Source organism: Lycorma delicatula, chromosome 1 (assembly GCF_047948215.1).
Source record: "Lycorma delicatula isolate Av1 chromosome 1, ASM4794821v1, whole genome shotgun sequence".
NCBI classification, from domain to species: domain Eukaryota; kingdom Metazoa; phylum Arthropoda; class Insecta; order Hemiptera; family Fulgoridae; genus Lycorma; species Lycorma delicatula.
This window is the reverse complement of record NC_134455.1, coordinates 60,931,575-60,948,539: the sequence shown is the minus strand read 5'-3', so window position 1 is coordinate 60,948,539 and position 16,965 is coordinate 60,931,575. Positions and strand designations below refer to the sequence as shown.

At 32.5% G+C, this 16,965-nt stretch overlaps 1 protein-coding gene and 1 pseudogene across 2 annotated transcripts in view; one reads left to right on the top strand and one right to left on the bottom strand.

Annotated features, from left to right (window-relative positions):
• Positions 1–5,484: 5,484 nt before the first annotated feature.
• LOC142318114 (uncharacterized) overlaps positions 5,485–16,965 on the bottom strand; it is a 51,087-nt gene continuing 39,606 nt past the window's right edge. The window contains exons 6-7 of one of the 2 annotated variants that reach the window (XM_075354653.1): positions 11,584–11,815; positions 5,485–6,615 (exon numbers count right to left, since the gene is read on the bottom strand). In XM_075354653.1, coding sequence (XP_075210768.1) covers positions 6,516–6,615; positions 11,584–11,815 — 332 coding nt within the window. In that variant the 3' untranslated portion in view covers positions 5,485–6,515. Of the gene's footprint in view, positions 6,616–10,162; positions 10,293–11,583; positions 11,816–16,965 lie in introns of those variants that run through there. The other variant, XM_075354654.1, reaches the window with a different exon arrangement.
• Positions 12,158–15,367, top strand: LOC142318504 (uncharacterized; annotated as a pseudogene).

Here is a 16,965-nt window from a genome sequence, read left to right as displayed (position 1 = left end):
TTTAGCCATTATCAAAATCAAGAATTATTTAAAAAATTATTTTAAAGGTTTTAAAAATAATTTTTCAAGTATGATTTTCCTTGCATTACTCTGCTAAAAGATATTTTTTGTTGCTCTAATGATTTATCCCATCTCTTGTATATTTCAAAACATAACTTATCTTTTGAGTTACTTCAAAGTTTAATTATGGATTCAGTGTAACAATCACAAATGTTTCAGCATGATATACAAAACCTACAGTTTGTATTATTATTGTATTATTTATGATAATTTTATTACTCACTTTTAGTGTTGCACAAATATTTCCTGTAATATTTTTAAAAGAGAAAACAAAGTTCTTAACTGTCAGGTTAGGATATTTTTGAATGTTTAAGATTTGTTATGAGTACAACAAGCCTAATTATATGGTATTGTTTTGTAATGTTATAAATAAATCTTTACTTTTCCAGCTATGTAGTTATACTATACTAGCTGGCCCATCTAGCCAGAACCTGGACCCTCAGGGCCCAGGAGAATCCCAGGACTTACTCAGGGGCTCCTTGGAGCCACAGGGTCTACTCCAGGGCCACAGAGCTTGCTTCGGTCACCATTCCCATCTACCCAGAGGGCTCCACCCCCTTGACCCTCAAACTGTTCGTTATCCTCACAATTGTGAGAATAATACTCATAAATAACAGTTAAAGTATTAAGGCTTTATAAAAATCTGAAAAAGAAACTGTATTACAAAAGACAGTATAATAGATAGTAGCTTCTTTCTTTTTTTGTTTAGCCTCCGGGACCAGTGTAAGGTATTACTTCAGAGGATGAATGATTATGATATGTATGAATGTAAATGAAGTGTAGTCTTGTACAGCCTCAGATAGACCATTCCTCTGATGTGAGGTTAATTTGGAAACCCAATCGCCAAAGAACAGTGGTATCCATGATCTAGCATTCAAATCTGTATAAAAGTAACTCTTTACCAGGATTTGAACCTTAGAACTCTCAACTTCAAAATCAGCTGATTTGCGATGACGAGTACACCACTAGACCAATCTGGTGGGTTTTAGAATAATAGTAGCTATGGTAACTAAAGTACACACGAAAAAATTCATAACATACACGAAAAATTATGAAAAACATCACGAAAAATTCATAACTTATTTCTTTGCCATGGAGGCAGAAATATAATAATGAAGAGAAAGAATTAATCTTTTTTTCCTTAATGAATATCTTTAATTTACAATTTCATCCTCCTTCGGAGTGAAGAAATAATGAATATTTTTAATATTTTATTTTAACATTCACAGCAGCTAGGGCCTCAGTCTGTGTCTTAAAACCTTCCATGGTATAACACGAATGTATCCTGCAAATTTAAAACAATTGATTAATTGGTTCTTCAAGATTTTTTGAGATTAAATTTATCAAAAAACCTTCTCAGTTATGACAAGAAACAAGATAAAAATTTGATTGCAATTGATCAAGTAGTTTTTTTTTTATCCCTAACAAACAAAAACCCTCTTCGTCTTTATATAATAGTATAGATAATTGTACCATGGATTACATAAGGGGAAAGTATACTAATCAGGTCAAATTTTGCATGTCATCATTTTGCAGATCTTGACCTTCCATGATCCCGTCAAATCAAAAAACACAATTTTAGCACTGAAAAACTTTGGAAGGTTTATGTATGTATGAAGTGTGGCTATAAAATAATGAGACTAATACTGTAAAATATTTTCTTTAAAATTTTTACATATTTAGTTATTATCCCCTTCAATATACATTCATCCTCTATCCCTATAACGCTCCATGCAAATTTTCCATTGTTCAAAACAGTGCTGAAAATCTTCTTTTGTGAGCTCTTTCATGACGCGTACTTCTTTTTCTTTCACAGCGTCAACGGTCTGAAATTTCTTTTGGTGCAGATTTGACCTTGGGGAACAGATAAAAGTCGCATGGTGTCAGATCAGGCGAATAAGGTGGATGGTCTAATACTGGGTGTTATGCTTGGCTAGAAACGTCTTGACAAACAAGCAGTGTGAGCCAGTGTGTTGTACTGATGAAGAACCCATGACTTATTCTTCCACAATTCAGATCATTTTTTTCTTATTTTTTCACAGAATTGAGCAAGGATCTCAAGGTAGTAATGTTGATTAATAGTTTGATCTTCAGGAACCTAATAATCCTATGAATATCGAAAAAAAACAATCATCATCGCTTTGAATTTTGATTTGCTCATGCCTTCCAATCCATGAATTGACACTTAGTCTCTGGATCATAAGTCAAGATTTATCATATGTTATCACTCTTTCCATGGGTCATTTTCAGTGGCATTCACAGTGTCAGAACAAACATTTTTAAGAGGTTCTTTTTGTTCGATTGTGAGAATTTTAGGTACCATTTTCGCACACACTTTTTGCATGTTAAAATTGTTATGTAAAATTTGCCTTACGTTCTACAGTTTCAGCAATCACATGAATAGTTAACTGACGATCAGATTACCAATTTTTTAAATATTTTTATCAGTTTTTGATGTGAAAGGGCAACCCAAGCAAACATCAACTTCAACGTGTTCTCGGACATCTTGGAAATGCTTAAACCACTCGCAAACCTGCACACATAATACATATTCATTGCCATATACTTTTTTTAATAAAAGATAAGTTTCAGTAGCAGTTTTTCCAAGTTTTATATGAAATTTCACAATAATTCTTTGCTCTAATAAAGCACTTATCATTTTTTCAGCAAAACAAAATAACAGATATTATCTAAACAAAGGCCATAGCCTAGACTATTATGTCTACAAAAACTGGAGTGGCAACAATCGAAAGAGCAGGCTTCACACTGTACAGCTGTCTGTCGTATGAATTTGGTGCATGTATAGTTCTTCTGTAGCAGCATTAGTCTCGTTATTTCATAGCCACAACTCGTACATACCTTGGCCTATATTTCACTTGATATCTTCAGATAGGCTGATTTGGATGAATGTGACATAATGATTTCTAAATATATTTTTGTTTATTTTTCAATTCTAAACCATAAATTTAGTGCATGTATTTTTATAATAAACATTCTTTTTGTGTACATGTGAAATAATATAATATATCTGTGATTGATACATTATTTAATAGGTTTACTAGTAGAAAAAGTTATTAAAATTTCACTGGATTGAAATATGAACACAGCTCTTAAAAATTATTGACTTCAAATTTTATTAAGTTCTATATTTAAAAATTAATTTTTACCTTTTTTTGATGAAATATTATAAATTTGGGAAAAATATTTTAATTACAGTACTATATTACTTATAAATGAATACATGATGTATTAATTGAATCTGTTCTGTATAGTAAGAAATTAATTTATGTAATTACTTTCATTGTTTTGTGAGTAAATTTTACTTTACATAAAAAAAAAACAAAAACATTTTAGCACTGTTATATGCTAAATTATTATTTTACACTAAATAACTAGCTTTATTAGACATCTTATTGTCTAAAGTATACACGAGGTGCGACAATAAAGTAGAGACTGATTTTTCTTTGCAAGATGTGGCAACCTGCAGCTTGCGTAGGCACACCATCTTTGACCTTGGTCTATAAGCTACTTCTAGTCCAAGCGTCATATTGATGCAATTGTTCAGTTGTGAGTTGTGCTGTAATAAGTGAACACGTGTTTGTGTCTCTCATCACAGAAATGAAACCGCAAAATATTGCGCAACTGTATGCCATTTCTTTTTGCGTTAAATTGGGTGAAAACTTGATGACAACTTATGGTAAGCTTCAGAAGGCTTTTGGAGAGGAGGTTATGTCAAGAGCTCAAGTTTTTCGGAGGCATAAAATTTTTAGTGAAGGCAGAACGAATGTTGAAGATGAAGACCGCAGTGAACGACCAACAACCTCACGGACAGATGTCAACTTGACCAGGGTGCGTGAAATCGTACGATCTGATCAAAAATTATCCGTGAAAATGATTGCAGAAGAACTCAACATCAATCGAGAAACGGTTCGTCTAATATTAATTGAAGATCTTGGTATGAGAAAGATTTGTGCAAAAATGGTCCCCAAAATTCTCACACAACAACATCGAGAAACACGGAAAAATGTGGCAGCCGATTTGTTAGAGCAAATGGAAATCAATCCAGATTTGTTGAGCCGTGTTATCACTGGTGATGAAGGTTGGTTTTTTCAATACGATCCAGAGACAAAACGCCAAAGTTCGCAATGGTGCTCAAAGGGATCACCCAGACCAAAAAAAGCTCGCATGTCAAAGTTAAAAGTGAAATGCATGCTTGTATGCTTCTTCGATTCCAAGGAAACTGTTCATAAAGAGTGGGTGCTTCCTGAACAAAAGTTAACCAATACTTCTACAAAGAAATTTTAGAAAGACTTCGTAAACGAGTTCTTCGTATCCGTGCCAACATTGCTGATAATTGGATTCTGCATCAAGATAATGCACCATCCCATACTGCTCTGTCAGTACAGCAATTTTTAACCTCAAAACAAATTTCAGTACTACCACAGCCACCTTATTCAACAGATATCGCTCCGTGCGACTTTTTTCTATTTCTAAGAGTCAAAATGGCGGTCAAGGGACACCATTTTTAAACAACACAAGATGTCCAAAAGCTATGACGAGGGTCTTGGAGGATATTACAGAAGATGAGTTCCAGAAATGTTACCATCAATGGCAGAAGCGCTGGAATAAGTGTGTGCAATCAGAGGGGAACTACTTTGAAGGAGACAACACTAAACATGACTAAAACGGTAAACAACATTTTTTTTCACATCAGTCTCATTACTTTATTGTCGCACTTCGTATATATATATATATATATATTTTATTGTGATTGTGAATATTTCTTTGTGTAGTGTTATTAATACACAATTGTGGAAGAAATTTTTACTATATTAATGAATCCATTTATTTACTTTTTTTATTTAAAAATATAAGGTGGAGACACAATTACATTTATTATGTTAAAGTATCAGGAGTTTAAAAGAATTTTTTAAACATCTGTTATTAATAGGTTACTGAAAAAAAATTTGTTTAACACATTTGTTGCAAAGAATTGTGTATTCAATCTTAGCAACTGCTGTCCTTGTAGGATTACTTGTCACTCATACTGTTCTGAAAGTAACACTCATCTTAAACTTATTTGTTGTAAGTAGCGGTTTTCTGCCATTTGAAATATTTGAACAGTACATATTTCTTATTCTTCCTTTTTTAAAATCACCTGATTATATAGTGAGTAATGTTATATCCCCTACACTATTACTCACTAATCCTTTATTATTGTTACTAATATTACCCTTTAATATAAAATATTTAAATATTTTTAATTTAGACTAATTTAGTTCTAATTAAAATATTTTTAATTCTATATATATATATATATATATAATATACATGTGTGTGTGTTTTTTCTTTTTAGGTAAGATTAAATACAGATATTCATGCTTACATCATTGGGAAGTATAAAATATATAAAACTTTTTTTTTATTAAATTTACTTATGTTTATTATTACAACCTGAACTTGCTTACATACATATTTTATCAAGGAAGATCCAAATGATGAATGTTAAAGTAATAGAAAAATTAAAATTTTTTTGCCATTCTTAACAAAATTGTAAATATTAAACTTCTCTCTCTCTCTCTCTCTCTCTCTTTTGGGAAAATAGGTATGTCTAAAATAGTCATGAGTCCTTTCTATTTTAAAAATTATTTTCACATTTGTAATATACTGCTTTAAAAGACTTATTAATCATAAAAAGTAACAAAATAAATGGATTGACGTCAGGTGTCCTTGGACCTCATATTCATCAGTCCACTGGCAAAGCTCTCTTATTGTCTAAATACATGTCTCACTACATTATTTTTCCATTTTAATATACTTTTTAAAATAATTTTAATAAATATTTAAATTGTAAGAAACTTTTGCATTTTATAAATACATTATATTTGAAATCACCATCTAAATTTCTTTTTATAATACATTATATAATGAAACATGGTTTATTATGAAAAATAATTTACATCATTTTTTAATATTTATTTTGGAAAATGACACAAAATTCAAGAGGGCTAAGCAAAGAACCACCTACCCCTTTCATCAACCGGAACGGAATCTTGCAATTGCTTCAGTAATAATGTAGAAGTAAACTTATTCAATTATTCTGATAACTTTCACAGAAATCTCAACAAAAAACTATTCTACCTGGAATCTACACTTTAATACAAATATTAAAAAAAAAAAAAATTGTAATAAAATAATTAACAGTTTATATTGAAAGATATAATCAAAGTAATGTAATAGCTGAGCAATCATAACTGTATAGCAATAACATAGAGAACATGAAAGACTAAAAAGAAATACGTACTGTTGTAACAAATGGACATGAGGTCCTTCAGTACTAAATATCAGTCAAAATATACTGGATCACAGACTGGTTTTTGGCACCAACACATATTTATAACTATTCCTGAATGTTACAAATTTCAACAGATCAACATTTTATAATTATCTTATCATTATTCCTCGTCATCAGATGATGATGTTGACTCAGGCATACTGCTAAACCAATTTTCTCTTGCTCCAGTTTGTGCTGGAGTACAATGCAATGATGTAGACCTGTGATAAGAAAATAAGAAAGCACATTACAATACTTCTTAATTAATTATTAAATCTGTATAGTCATCAAAATTATATATAAGTTTTGTTTTTATTATAAATCTTTATTAGCTACATCACACAGACTTAAAGACATGGTTTTTCTGTAAGGGCCTTTTTGACAAAAAAAAAATTAATGTTCCACATAGTCATCACTACACCACAACTCATTTTTGAAAAAATTTCTTGCCAAAGGTTTGAACCAATTAATTACTTTGCTTTTCAGTTCATCATTTTCAAACCTCTGTAACACAAGCCCTCATTTAAAATGTGGAAAAATATATGAAAGTCAAAGGTGGATATACAAAGATATCCCAGTGAACTCACTTTAATCCTAACTACTTTAATGGCAGTGTGAGATCACGCATTGTCATACAGAAACAACATTCTACTGGGTAGCTTTCACCTTTTGTTCTAAATAACCAGACAAACATTTTTAAGAGTTTCACATTACGTATTGGCATTTGCAGGACTTCCACCATCCCTTTATCTCTAAAAAATAAGTGGTCATAAGCTTCCTATCTGAATATTCACGCACAAACTTCTTGGGCCTTGTAGATGATGTGTATTACCACTACATCAACTACTACTCATAATGTACAATGTTCAAGTCTCATTCCCATTAATGTAGTTAAGCAGTACTTCATTTAGACAACACTGCAGAACTGTTTCAGCTGCAGCAAGATATTAACTGTCAATATTTTTGCACTCACCTGGCTCACAACCTTCTGCAAAATAATTTGAAAATTTTATAATCACTAAATGCAATATATTTGGAAATTAACTTGACAAAATATAAAATTGTAAATAATCATCTGTTCATACAAATTTTTTCAATTCTTCCAACAAATCATTTGTGACTATAGATGAGGAACAACTATTCTTTATTGCAAACACTTATCCTGCCTTCTCAAAATAAATGACGCATTTTAAAATGTTACCTACACACAAACTTTGGTCCATTAACATTAAAATTTCTTTGTGGATTTTCACTGTCAAAAAACAAATTACTGCTCAAATCTCACACTTCATGAAACTATTTATTTTAGCATTCATTTTAATAAAGTTATGCATGGTAATTAACATAAATATAATTGAACTATACCAACAGATGAATACTCATAGAAATAATTATGCTACACAATTATTTGTTTCCAAGGTATAAATTGCCAGCAAAGTTGAAATGGCCCTTACTTAAAATGTGTGTCACATAACTGCTGCCAACCGCCAAAGCCTTCAAAGCAAAAGGGTTATTAATTTAAAAACATTTGTTTATTATAATAATAAAAAAGAAAATTTCATTAGTTTTGCCGATATAAAATCTATAGAAAAACTGTTATAGTATTATTAATTCTGAAAAAGCAGCAGAACGTGATGATCATATTGGTATGTTTGAAAAGTAAGGTAATGTGTCTGTTCCACCAAGGGAAATTTTTCATTTCAAAATTAGCACTCCAGAGTGAAAGGAAGGTCAAAGTGAATAAAATCAAGATGGAGGTCAGTAGCTTGATTGGTTATGTCAGAATCATGTCTATGAACCCGGCAATTCCCAATCCCAAGTGTGAAGTGTGAGCCCTTCAGTGGTGTAGAGAGTTTAAAGATGTGGAATATAAGAAGGCTGTTTTTTCAACCACCAATGGGCTATAATAAAACGACACACTGACATAACAAAATAATTAGTATTAAAAGCTGAGATTACCTAACTTATTTTTCTACATAATCGCCAAAACGATTGAGGCATTTGTCGTATCATGACACCAGCTTTGTGATGCCCTCTTCAAAGCAGTTTGCCACTAGTGAGATAAGGTACATTTGATAGCCTCCTGAAGTTCTTCATTGGTGGTGAAGTGTTGTCCACCCAACCATGCCTTCAATTCTTGAAAGAAGTGAAAATCGCTAGGTCTATGTCTGGACCATATGGTAGATGGTCGAAAACTTCCCAACTGAATTGTTTGAGAAGGTCTTACATCACGTTGGCACAGTGTGGTCGTGCATTATCATGGATTAAAACCACGCTAGAAGAGTGTGTGCCTTTGTTTATTCCAGATCAGTCTGCAGAGGCGATGTAAAGATTCACAACAAGCTTCCTTTGTTACTATTATCCTCTGCTCCATAAAGTCTACCAACAAGATATACTTACAGTCCCAAAAAACTGTAGCCATTGTTTTCCTGTTGCTCAGTGTCTGTTTGTTTCATTTTCAGCTTATTTGGAGAAGTGTGCATCTATTACTTAGACTGTTCTTTGGTTTCTGGATTGTCATACTGAATCCAAGTCTCATCGCCAGTAACGGTAGACTTTAAAACCTCTTCCCTCTCATTATCTTAATGTGTGAGAAACATTAATGCTGACGCCATTTGCTGTATTTCGTGATCGTCACTCAACATTTTTGGGACCCAACATGCAACAGTTTCCGGTATCCTAGGTCTTTAGTCACAACTGTATACAGAGAAGACCTTAAAATTTCTGGGATTGGTCAAACTGTGCTGAACGAAACAGTAACCAATCATTGGAATTTTCAAAGGTTACTGTAAGCGTGGCATGGTGGGTAATAAAAACGTTAACAGAAGAACATGAAACAAATCAAGTTTATTGTCTCAGCAGTTTCTTGACCATTATGAGTTCAAGAGTGAAGAATTTCTCAGCTCTATAGTGACAGGATAAAACCTGGGTGGCTCATTTACACGCCATTATCCAAAAGGCAATCTATGCAGTGGTGGCATACTGGTTCCCTATAAAAATTCAAATGCAACAGTCTGAAAAAAATAATGGTGAAATTTTTCCAGGATCAAAAAAGAATTTTGCTTATCAATTTGTTGACTCCAGGTCAACCCATAAATGCCAACAGATACTGCAAGATTCTCCGAAAGCTCCATTGAGCCATTCAAAACAAAAGAAGAGGGCAGCTGTCAAAGGAAGTGTGTCAGTTGCATAATTACACTCAGCCCGCACTGCAGACAAAATGGTTGATCACCTCAACAGTTTTGGTTGAGATATTCTAAACCATCCTGCCCATAGTCCCAATCTGACATCAAGTGACTTTTTCCTCTTCACCCTCTTGAAAGAACATATGGGTGGAAAATGCTTTTCAATTGACAAAGAGATAAAGAATACCATGTTTGAATGGTCAAAGGAGATGACAGCAGGGATGTGACACAGGAATACAAAAGTTGATACCCCAGCTGAACAAATGCTTGGACTGAATGGCAGATAAATAGAGAAATAATGGTATAGTTATGTAATATGTCATAAATTTCATTAATAGTAATTATTACCTTAATAATAATTCAACAGTTTGTATGAAGTTTTTGATTTTTGTTAAATGTCCTAACCTTACTTTCTGCACATATCTCATAAATATGGAAACCTACATTCAAATTAAACAAATCATATTTGAAAAAGTCATAATTTGAAAGAAAATCTACATTTGGAAATTTTCAAGATGACATGATAAATTTACATATTACTTGTAATAAAGAAAGCAAAACTTACACATTGATAATGAATAAATCATATACATATACTTGTATATACCAAAGCACACAAATCAAATTAAAAGAAAATATCATAAACGTAAAAACTGGATATGACGTAGTCGAACAGCTGCTGCAGAATACCATAATAAGATCATCTTCAACAGCTGTAACAAAATTCAATTGAGTAACAATAAGACCCATCACATTTTTATCTTGGTTATTAGTATTTTAATTTTACTTTCTCCGGTGAAGAGTACTTTTTAAAGATACTAACTGATAATAATATTAGCTAAGATATAAACTAAAGATAAGCAGATATTCATTTAATTTTTATTTATAACATGACCTAAAAGCTAAACAGTCAAGTCAATAAAATTTTTATTAAGATTAATACACACAGTTGTATCATGAAGAAATGGAACAATTTCAGAATATTTTTTACTGGTGAAATAAAGAAAATGTTCATACAAATACAACGTGTACAGAGTCAAAATGCTTTACTTTCAAGTTACAGCTAACAAAATGTTTTACCCAATTTCTGCTCCGCTAGTAAAATGAATTACATTGAAATTCTTGATACACAAATAATGAGACAAAATTGGTGATTTATAGAAATCTTTGAGAACAAAAATTATTTTTCATTTTTCACCTAAAAAATTACTTCCAAGACTGTATTCAAGAAAATTGTGTAATGCCAAAAAATTGGTGACAAATTTTTTACAATTTTTGTGTAAATTTACTTAATTTATTAAAAACCTTTTAGAGAATTTAATTCCAAGAGAACTGTGCAAACTATGGTTAACTAAAAACAAACAAAAGTTAAAGAAATTTGATTAAACCAAAACATCATTTGTAAAATAAAAAACTGAAAATAAAGTTCACATCGATATGCATTTGAAGTAATTACAATGTGGTAATTAAATCAAAGATGGAGCTCAAAAAAAATTATTTATTATCCAAAGCCAACATAACAATACCTAGATTGTAATATATTTGGGTAATAAATGAGGATGTATAAATTGAATCCGATATAAAAAAAATATTTCAAATATAAAACTAATAATAAAAATATTCCCAAAAATGCCATGGATTCTATTTTTAATTAAAGAGAATGAGAATAAGATAACATGTGAGTTTTTGTAAAGAATATTACACTTTTACAGTAAAGAGTACATAAAAGTAAAAAAAAAGTAGTTCTTGGTTTTCACAAACTTTCCACAAAAATTTAAGGTGAATTATCTTCAGTCTGTAGAAAGATGCGACTGAAATTGAAAATTAATAGAAAGTGCACTTAATTTCTCACTTAGGCTTTAAATTCAAACTCAAAGCTAAAGTAAAAGTTTCAGAGCTTAATTGATAATTATGAAAGCAATCATGGTTCAAAAAACTAATTAAGTCCTTTAATAATTTGGAAATATGTTATTAATATACATAAATTAATCATAAACTTACTACCTGCGACACTGGGTAGGTAATGTCAAAGAAGTGCGATAATATGGTCCTGAAGCAGATGTGTGTGTCTCTGGTTCATGTGGCCGCCGGTGCAAAGTCATAGTTTCCAGATCCTCTAAAAAGTACTCCTGGCCTTGCCCTGCACTCAAATTACAATTCTCACATTCACTGCGATAGTCATCATTCTCTTCTATTGCTACTCCAACTTCCATTGTAATATTACTTCCAATTCCAACTGAAACAGATACATAGCATCAGCTGGTAATATTTATAAGAGGTAAGGCTGCGGCCAGCCTTACCTCTTACTGTGGTTTGGTTCTTCAAACCAAAACATAGCGTGAAAACAACCTCAAAATATAGATAGGTTGCTGTAGCATAGGTGTGGTCAAATGCAGCTTGTTTTCCCACTGGCATGGAGCTTCAGTGTCACGTTCTCAAGGTCAGCCACTGGCGAATACAAGCAGACCTATTTTTCAAGCTCAGTGCGTGGCAACATGTATATGAAAACACTTTGCTGCAAATCAGTATTTCTGTTTTTGCTACATTCTTCAATTTTTTATATTTAAAAAATTATATCATGGAATACTACTTGGATAGTGAGGTTATCATTCTTGAAATTGAAAAATATTCATATCTTTCCATACAAGGCATATGATTTCAAAAACCATTAACTGAAAAGGTGGATATTTGTAAAAAGCTTGGTTGGTTATAATTAAAAATGTTATTGGTGAAAAATAGGACCAGATGGATGAAAACACAAAATCTAATTTTGGTAAGTAGTAATATAAATTGAACTTTATTTTTAAGTTGCAAGTTACAACCTACAAGAGGGCATTATACAAAACTTACTAGTTCACAATTTTCAAAATTATTGCTAATTTAGTTAGCAATAATTATAGTTTAGTTAGCAATAGTTATAATTTGGTACAAAATTATTGCTATGTTAGTAGATTGTACTATTTACTTATACCAATAAAGTTCCTAAGCTACAATGTTACGAGGATGATTTTGCCAAGGCAATGAACCTGCAGGAGAACAGATAAAACTTTTTAAACTGTCTCTGCTCTCAACTACAATGTTGTTTCCTCTTGTTCCAATTGCAGGAATACTTTAAGTGGGCATGAGAAGGTATCTTCAAAATTGTAACCATCTTGGTGTCTGACAAAATTGTGAAGCACACAGCATGCTTGGATAATGATGTCGGCCATATCAATACTAAGAACAATTAGTTGATGAAGAATGCACCATTTATTTGCTAATATGCCAAATCCATATCCAAAGCTATGCTCTAGACAGCCTATAATTATAAACTCTTTGTTGCCAAGTCAATTTCCTTGCAGGTTGCAATCTCATGACATTTTCATACTTAGCAAAAGCTTTGTCAGCGACAAAAACATAGGGCACTGGTTGTCCAGACAGATCGTTAAGCAAAGGTACAGGCTGAGGCAAGTTTAAAGTTTGTTCGTGAACCTTTTTACCTAGCTCAGTTGTTTTCTATATATTTGAGTCTCCTTTGTGACCAAAAGATCCTGCATCAACATATTGGAAATAATAACTGGAATCAACTATAGCCATTAATACAAACTTCTTTTAGTTGAAGTATTCACTATCTGAACCCCACAGTTTTATAATTCTTGTACATTTGCCATCAATTGCCCCCAAGCAATGAGGGAAATTTACCCTTTTTTCGCATTGATCACTGATTGCCTTTCACTCTTCCACAGTTGGCTGTCTCATGTACTCCCCTTTCATCACTTCCCAAATAGCTGTACATGTATCTTGAATAATAGAAGAAATCGTTGAGCGACTAAGAAGGAATTCAAAGTATAGTGAGCGAATCAAATTTAGTCGTCAAGTACCTGATAAATGTGGCCATTATTTAGTCATATTAATTGATGTAAAATATACTTTGTTACACTTTACGCCCTGAGTAAAGTGTACTGAAAGAAAGTGCGTCATCAATGTCAATGTCAATGTTAATGTTGAAGGTGTAGTAGGTGATGTCGCATTCCTAAAAGAAAGTTTAGGAGTAAATGACTAGTTTGTAATTAATACCTGAAATTTTGCAGGAAAAGAAGTGCAAAAGAGACGGAAGAGTATGAAGGACAGCTTCTTGAAAAGTATTCAAAATGAAGTAGGAAAAAGTGGTGATGCAAGAAAAACAAACAAACCTTATGTACACCATAAGCAAATGACCTTTCTTCAAGCAGTTTATGAGCAAAGAGAGTAAGTACAATAACACTGTCAACCTCTGCTTTAATTCTTACTTTACAACAACAAAAAAACCCCTGTCACAGCATCCTGAATAATTCCTAAGCGTTCCAAAACTGATAATAAGTGTATTGTCTCCTCATTTTGTACAGAATGAAAATAATGTTTAATTAGTATTCTAAAAAAACCCTTATTTCTTAAGTCTTTGGATGTATTTTAATTCTTTGGTGGTTATTTGAACATTTTTTTTTTTTATCAGTACTTCAGTAAACATGAATACTGATCATGAAATTATGAATTCTGAAGCAAGAGAAGCACCAGCAGTAAGAACCAAAGAACCAGCTATTATTGCTGGACCATGTTCTCGCATGCCAAACAAGCGAAAGAGGAAATTCTTCCTTTTGAAAGAGAAATTCTCAATGTTCTGGAGGTAAATTTAGTCCACAAAAGTAATGCAGGACCCAGATGAAATGTTTCTGATGTCATAGTTGTCGCATATAAAAAAGATGAAACCAAGTGACAAGCTTCAATTTCAAATTCTATTCATGCAACTTACCCAGATGTACAGCAATTTGAATCCTAATTTTTGTGAATGTACTTCCATACCAACTCCATTCCCTGTTAACAGCACCCTGTCATCGTCATTGGCCATGTCGAGGGCACCACCAACAGCAGATAGACAGTTGTATGAAGAAGATGAGAATTCAGTGGCTTTCGTTATCATTGCTCAGAATAAAATAAATAAAAGAAAAAAAGAAAAGCAGATAACTAAAACTACATTAAAAAACTAAAAAATTAAACAAACAAAAACTTACAACTAATATCACAGCTAAAATAGCATTAAAAAAAATAATAAAACATTTAAAAAAACTAAAATATTAGAAAACAAAAACTAAAATTTACAACTAATAACAAAAATTAAACATCACAAAAAACTTATGACTAAAATCAGTCAGAGTAATAATAAGATAAATAAATTTAAAATGAAACAAAAAAATAAAAAATAAAAACAAACAGAAAAAATATATAAAATTTAAATAACAAATAAAATTCAACAAAGTCCAAAAGGAGTGTAAATGGCCCCTTCTCAGATAACAGAAACAATTAAGAAAACAAACTTAAAAAACTAGTAAAAACAATATTAAATTTTATATAATAAAATGATCTGTCAGAGAAATAACAACACCCAGTTTAAAACCTCCCTGTTATTGCCCAGAATTTGACGAATGTTTCTGGGCAATTTAAATTTACAATGTAAGGCCACATAATATATGCAGTCCATAAAGATGTGGTGCACAGTTAAGCAGCAGTCGCATCTTATGCATAGTGAAGCACTTTCCGTTAACATCAGGTACCTGGGAGTAGCTCTCATGTGTCCTATCTGCCGACATAGGACCACTTCCTATTGGTGAATTCTCCTACGGGAGGAATCCCATGGCAAGACAGTATCTTTGATATGTCGAAGTTGTAAACAGTCGAATTGTTACAGTTGTCTACTGTAACAATTCAGTCATCTTGCCATTTTGCACGAAGTGTGAGTTTTACACAGTTAATAGAGTTGGATGTAGTAACATGAGTAGTGAAAGAGGGTTGACTACATGCGTCTTTAGCAGTTGAATCTGCACGTTCATTACCCGGAATCACCACGTGGCTGGGGATCCAGCAAAAACTCACATCTGTGTTGTGATGGTTCAACTCAGTGGTTGCATTGTAGATTTCGATGATCATAGGATATCTGGAATAAAGATTTTCTAAGGCTTGTAGAGAACTACACGAGTCACTGCAAATAAGGATATTTCAGTACTTGGGGTTAATGATATTCAGAGTCTTATTTATAGCATTAATTGAACAGTAGACACACTCGTTATACAAGTAGACCAAATATGTAAGTTCTATCATTGACCATAAATGCACAAATAACAGTTTCATACTGTTTTGATCCATCTGTGTGTAATACTGCATCTGGGATTATCTTAGAAAGAATATAGTGAAACATTTGCTAGAAGACATTAGGTGGTGTTGATTCTTTATTGTATATCATAAGGTCAAACATAAAATTTATAAGGTTGATTCCCCACGGAGGTTATGAACACGGATATGTTGGAAAAATAGGTTTGTCAACATTTATAAGGGGCAATAGACATTGGGTACAAACATCTACAGATGCAGTAAATGTGGATGGTCCTCATACCTTCCTAAATTAGGATTCCTACAGACTGAGTCAAAAGACAAGTGATTTGGCTGTCCTTTAAGATGGGAAAAAAAAAAATGCTAAAAGCTGGTCCTATCTATTCCTCAGTGATGGCTCACTGCAGTCAATAAGTAAGATTATGACAGGGCTTGATTTAAAGGCACCTCTGGCAAGCTGAAAGAAAATATGATGTACAACATTCAGCATTTTAAGCACGCTATGACGTGCTGAAGAGTAGGCGACACAACCATTATCTAAATGGGAACAAACTAAGGAATAATAAAAATGTATCATACATGATCAATCGATTCTCCAATTGGTGTTGCTAAGGACTCGCAGCATATCCAAAAGTTTGGAACAGTTTGTTTTTAATTCTTTGATGCGTTTGATCCAAGTAAGGCGGCTATCAGAGAATAAACCTAAAAACCTGATATCAGGAGAGATAGTAATTAGCTCTCCGTTGTGAAAGACTTGCGGAACAGAAGGGTCTCATAGCTGAGAAAAGACTACACATTTTGTTTTCTCAAGTGAAAAGGTGAAGCTGGTAACCCTGGACCAAGCTTCAAGGCGAGATATGGTATTCTGTAGTAGTCTCTCTGCTGTGGCTGTTAAACAGGACGTAAATATATAGCAAATTCATCAACAAATAATGAACAAGAAATAGGTGGCTGCACACATTTAGTAATACCGTTGATGGCTACAGAAAATAAGGTGGCACTTAATGCACTTCCTTGAGATACTCCATTCTCCAAGATGATGATATCCGATAGAAAATCTCCAACACAAACATGGAAAGTTCAGTCATTTAAAAAACCCCTAATAAAAGCAAGCACATTGCTCTTGACTCCCCATTCTTTTAGGGTGTTTAGGATGACACATTGCCACGCTGTGTCATACACCTTTCTGATATCAAAGAAGATGAGGCACTGGCAGAATAGGAAAGCGTTTTGAATAGCTATTTCCAATAACAATAAATGGTCAAT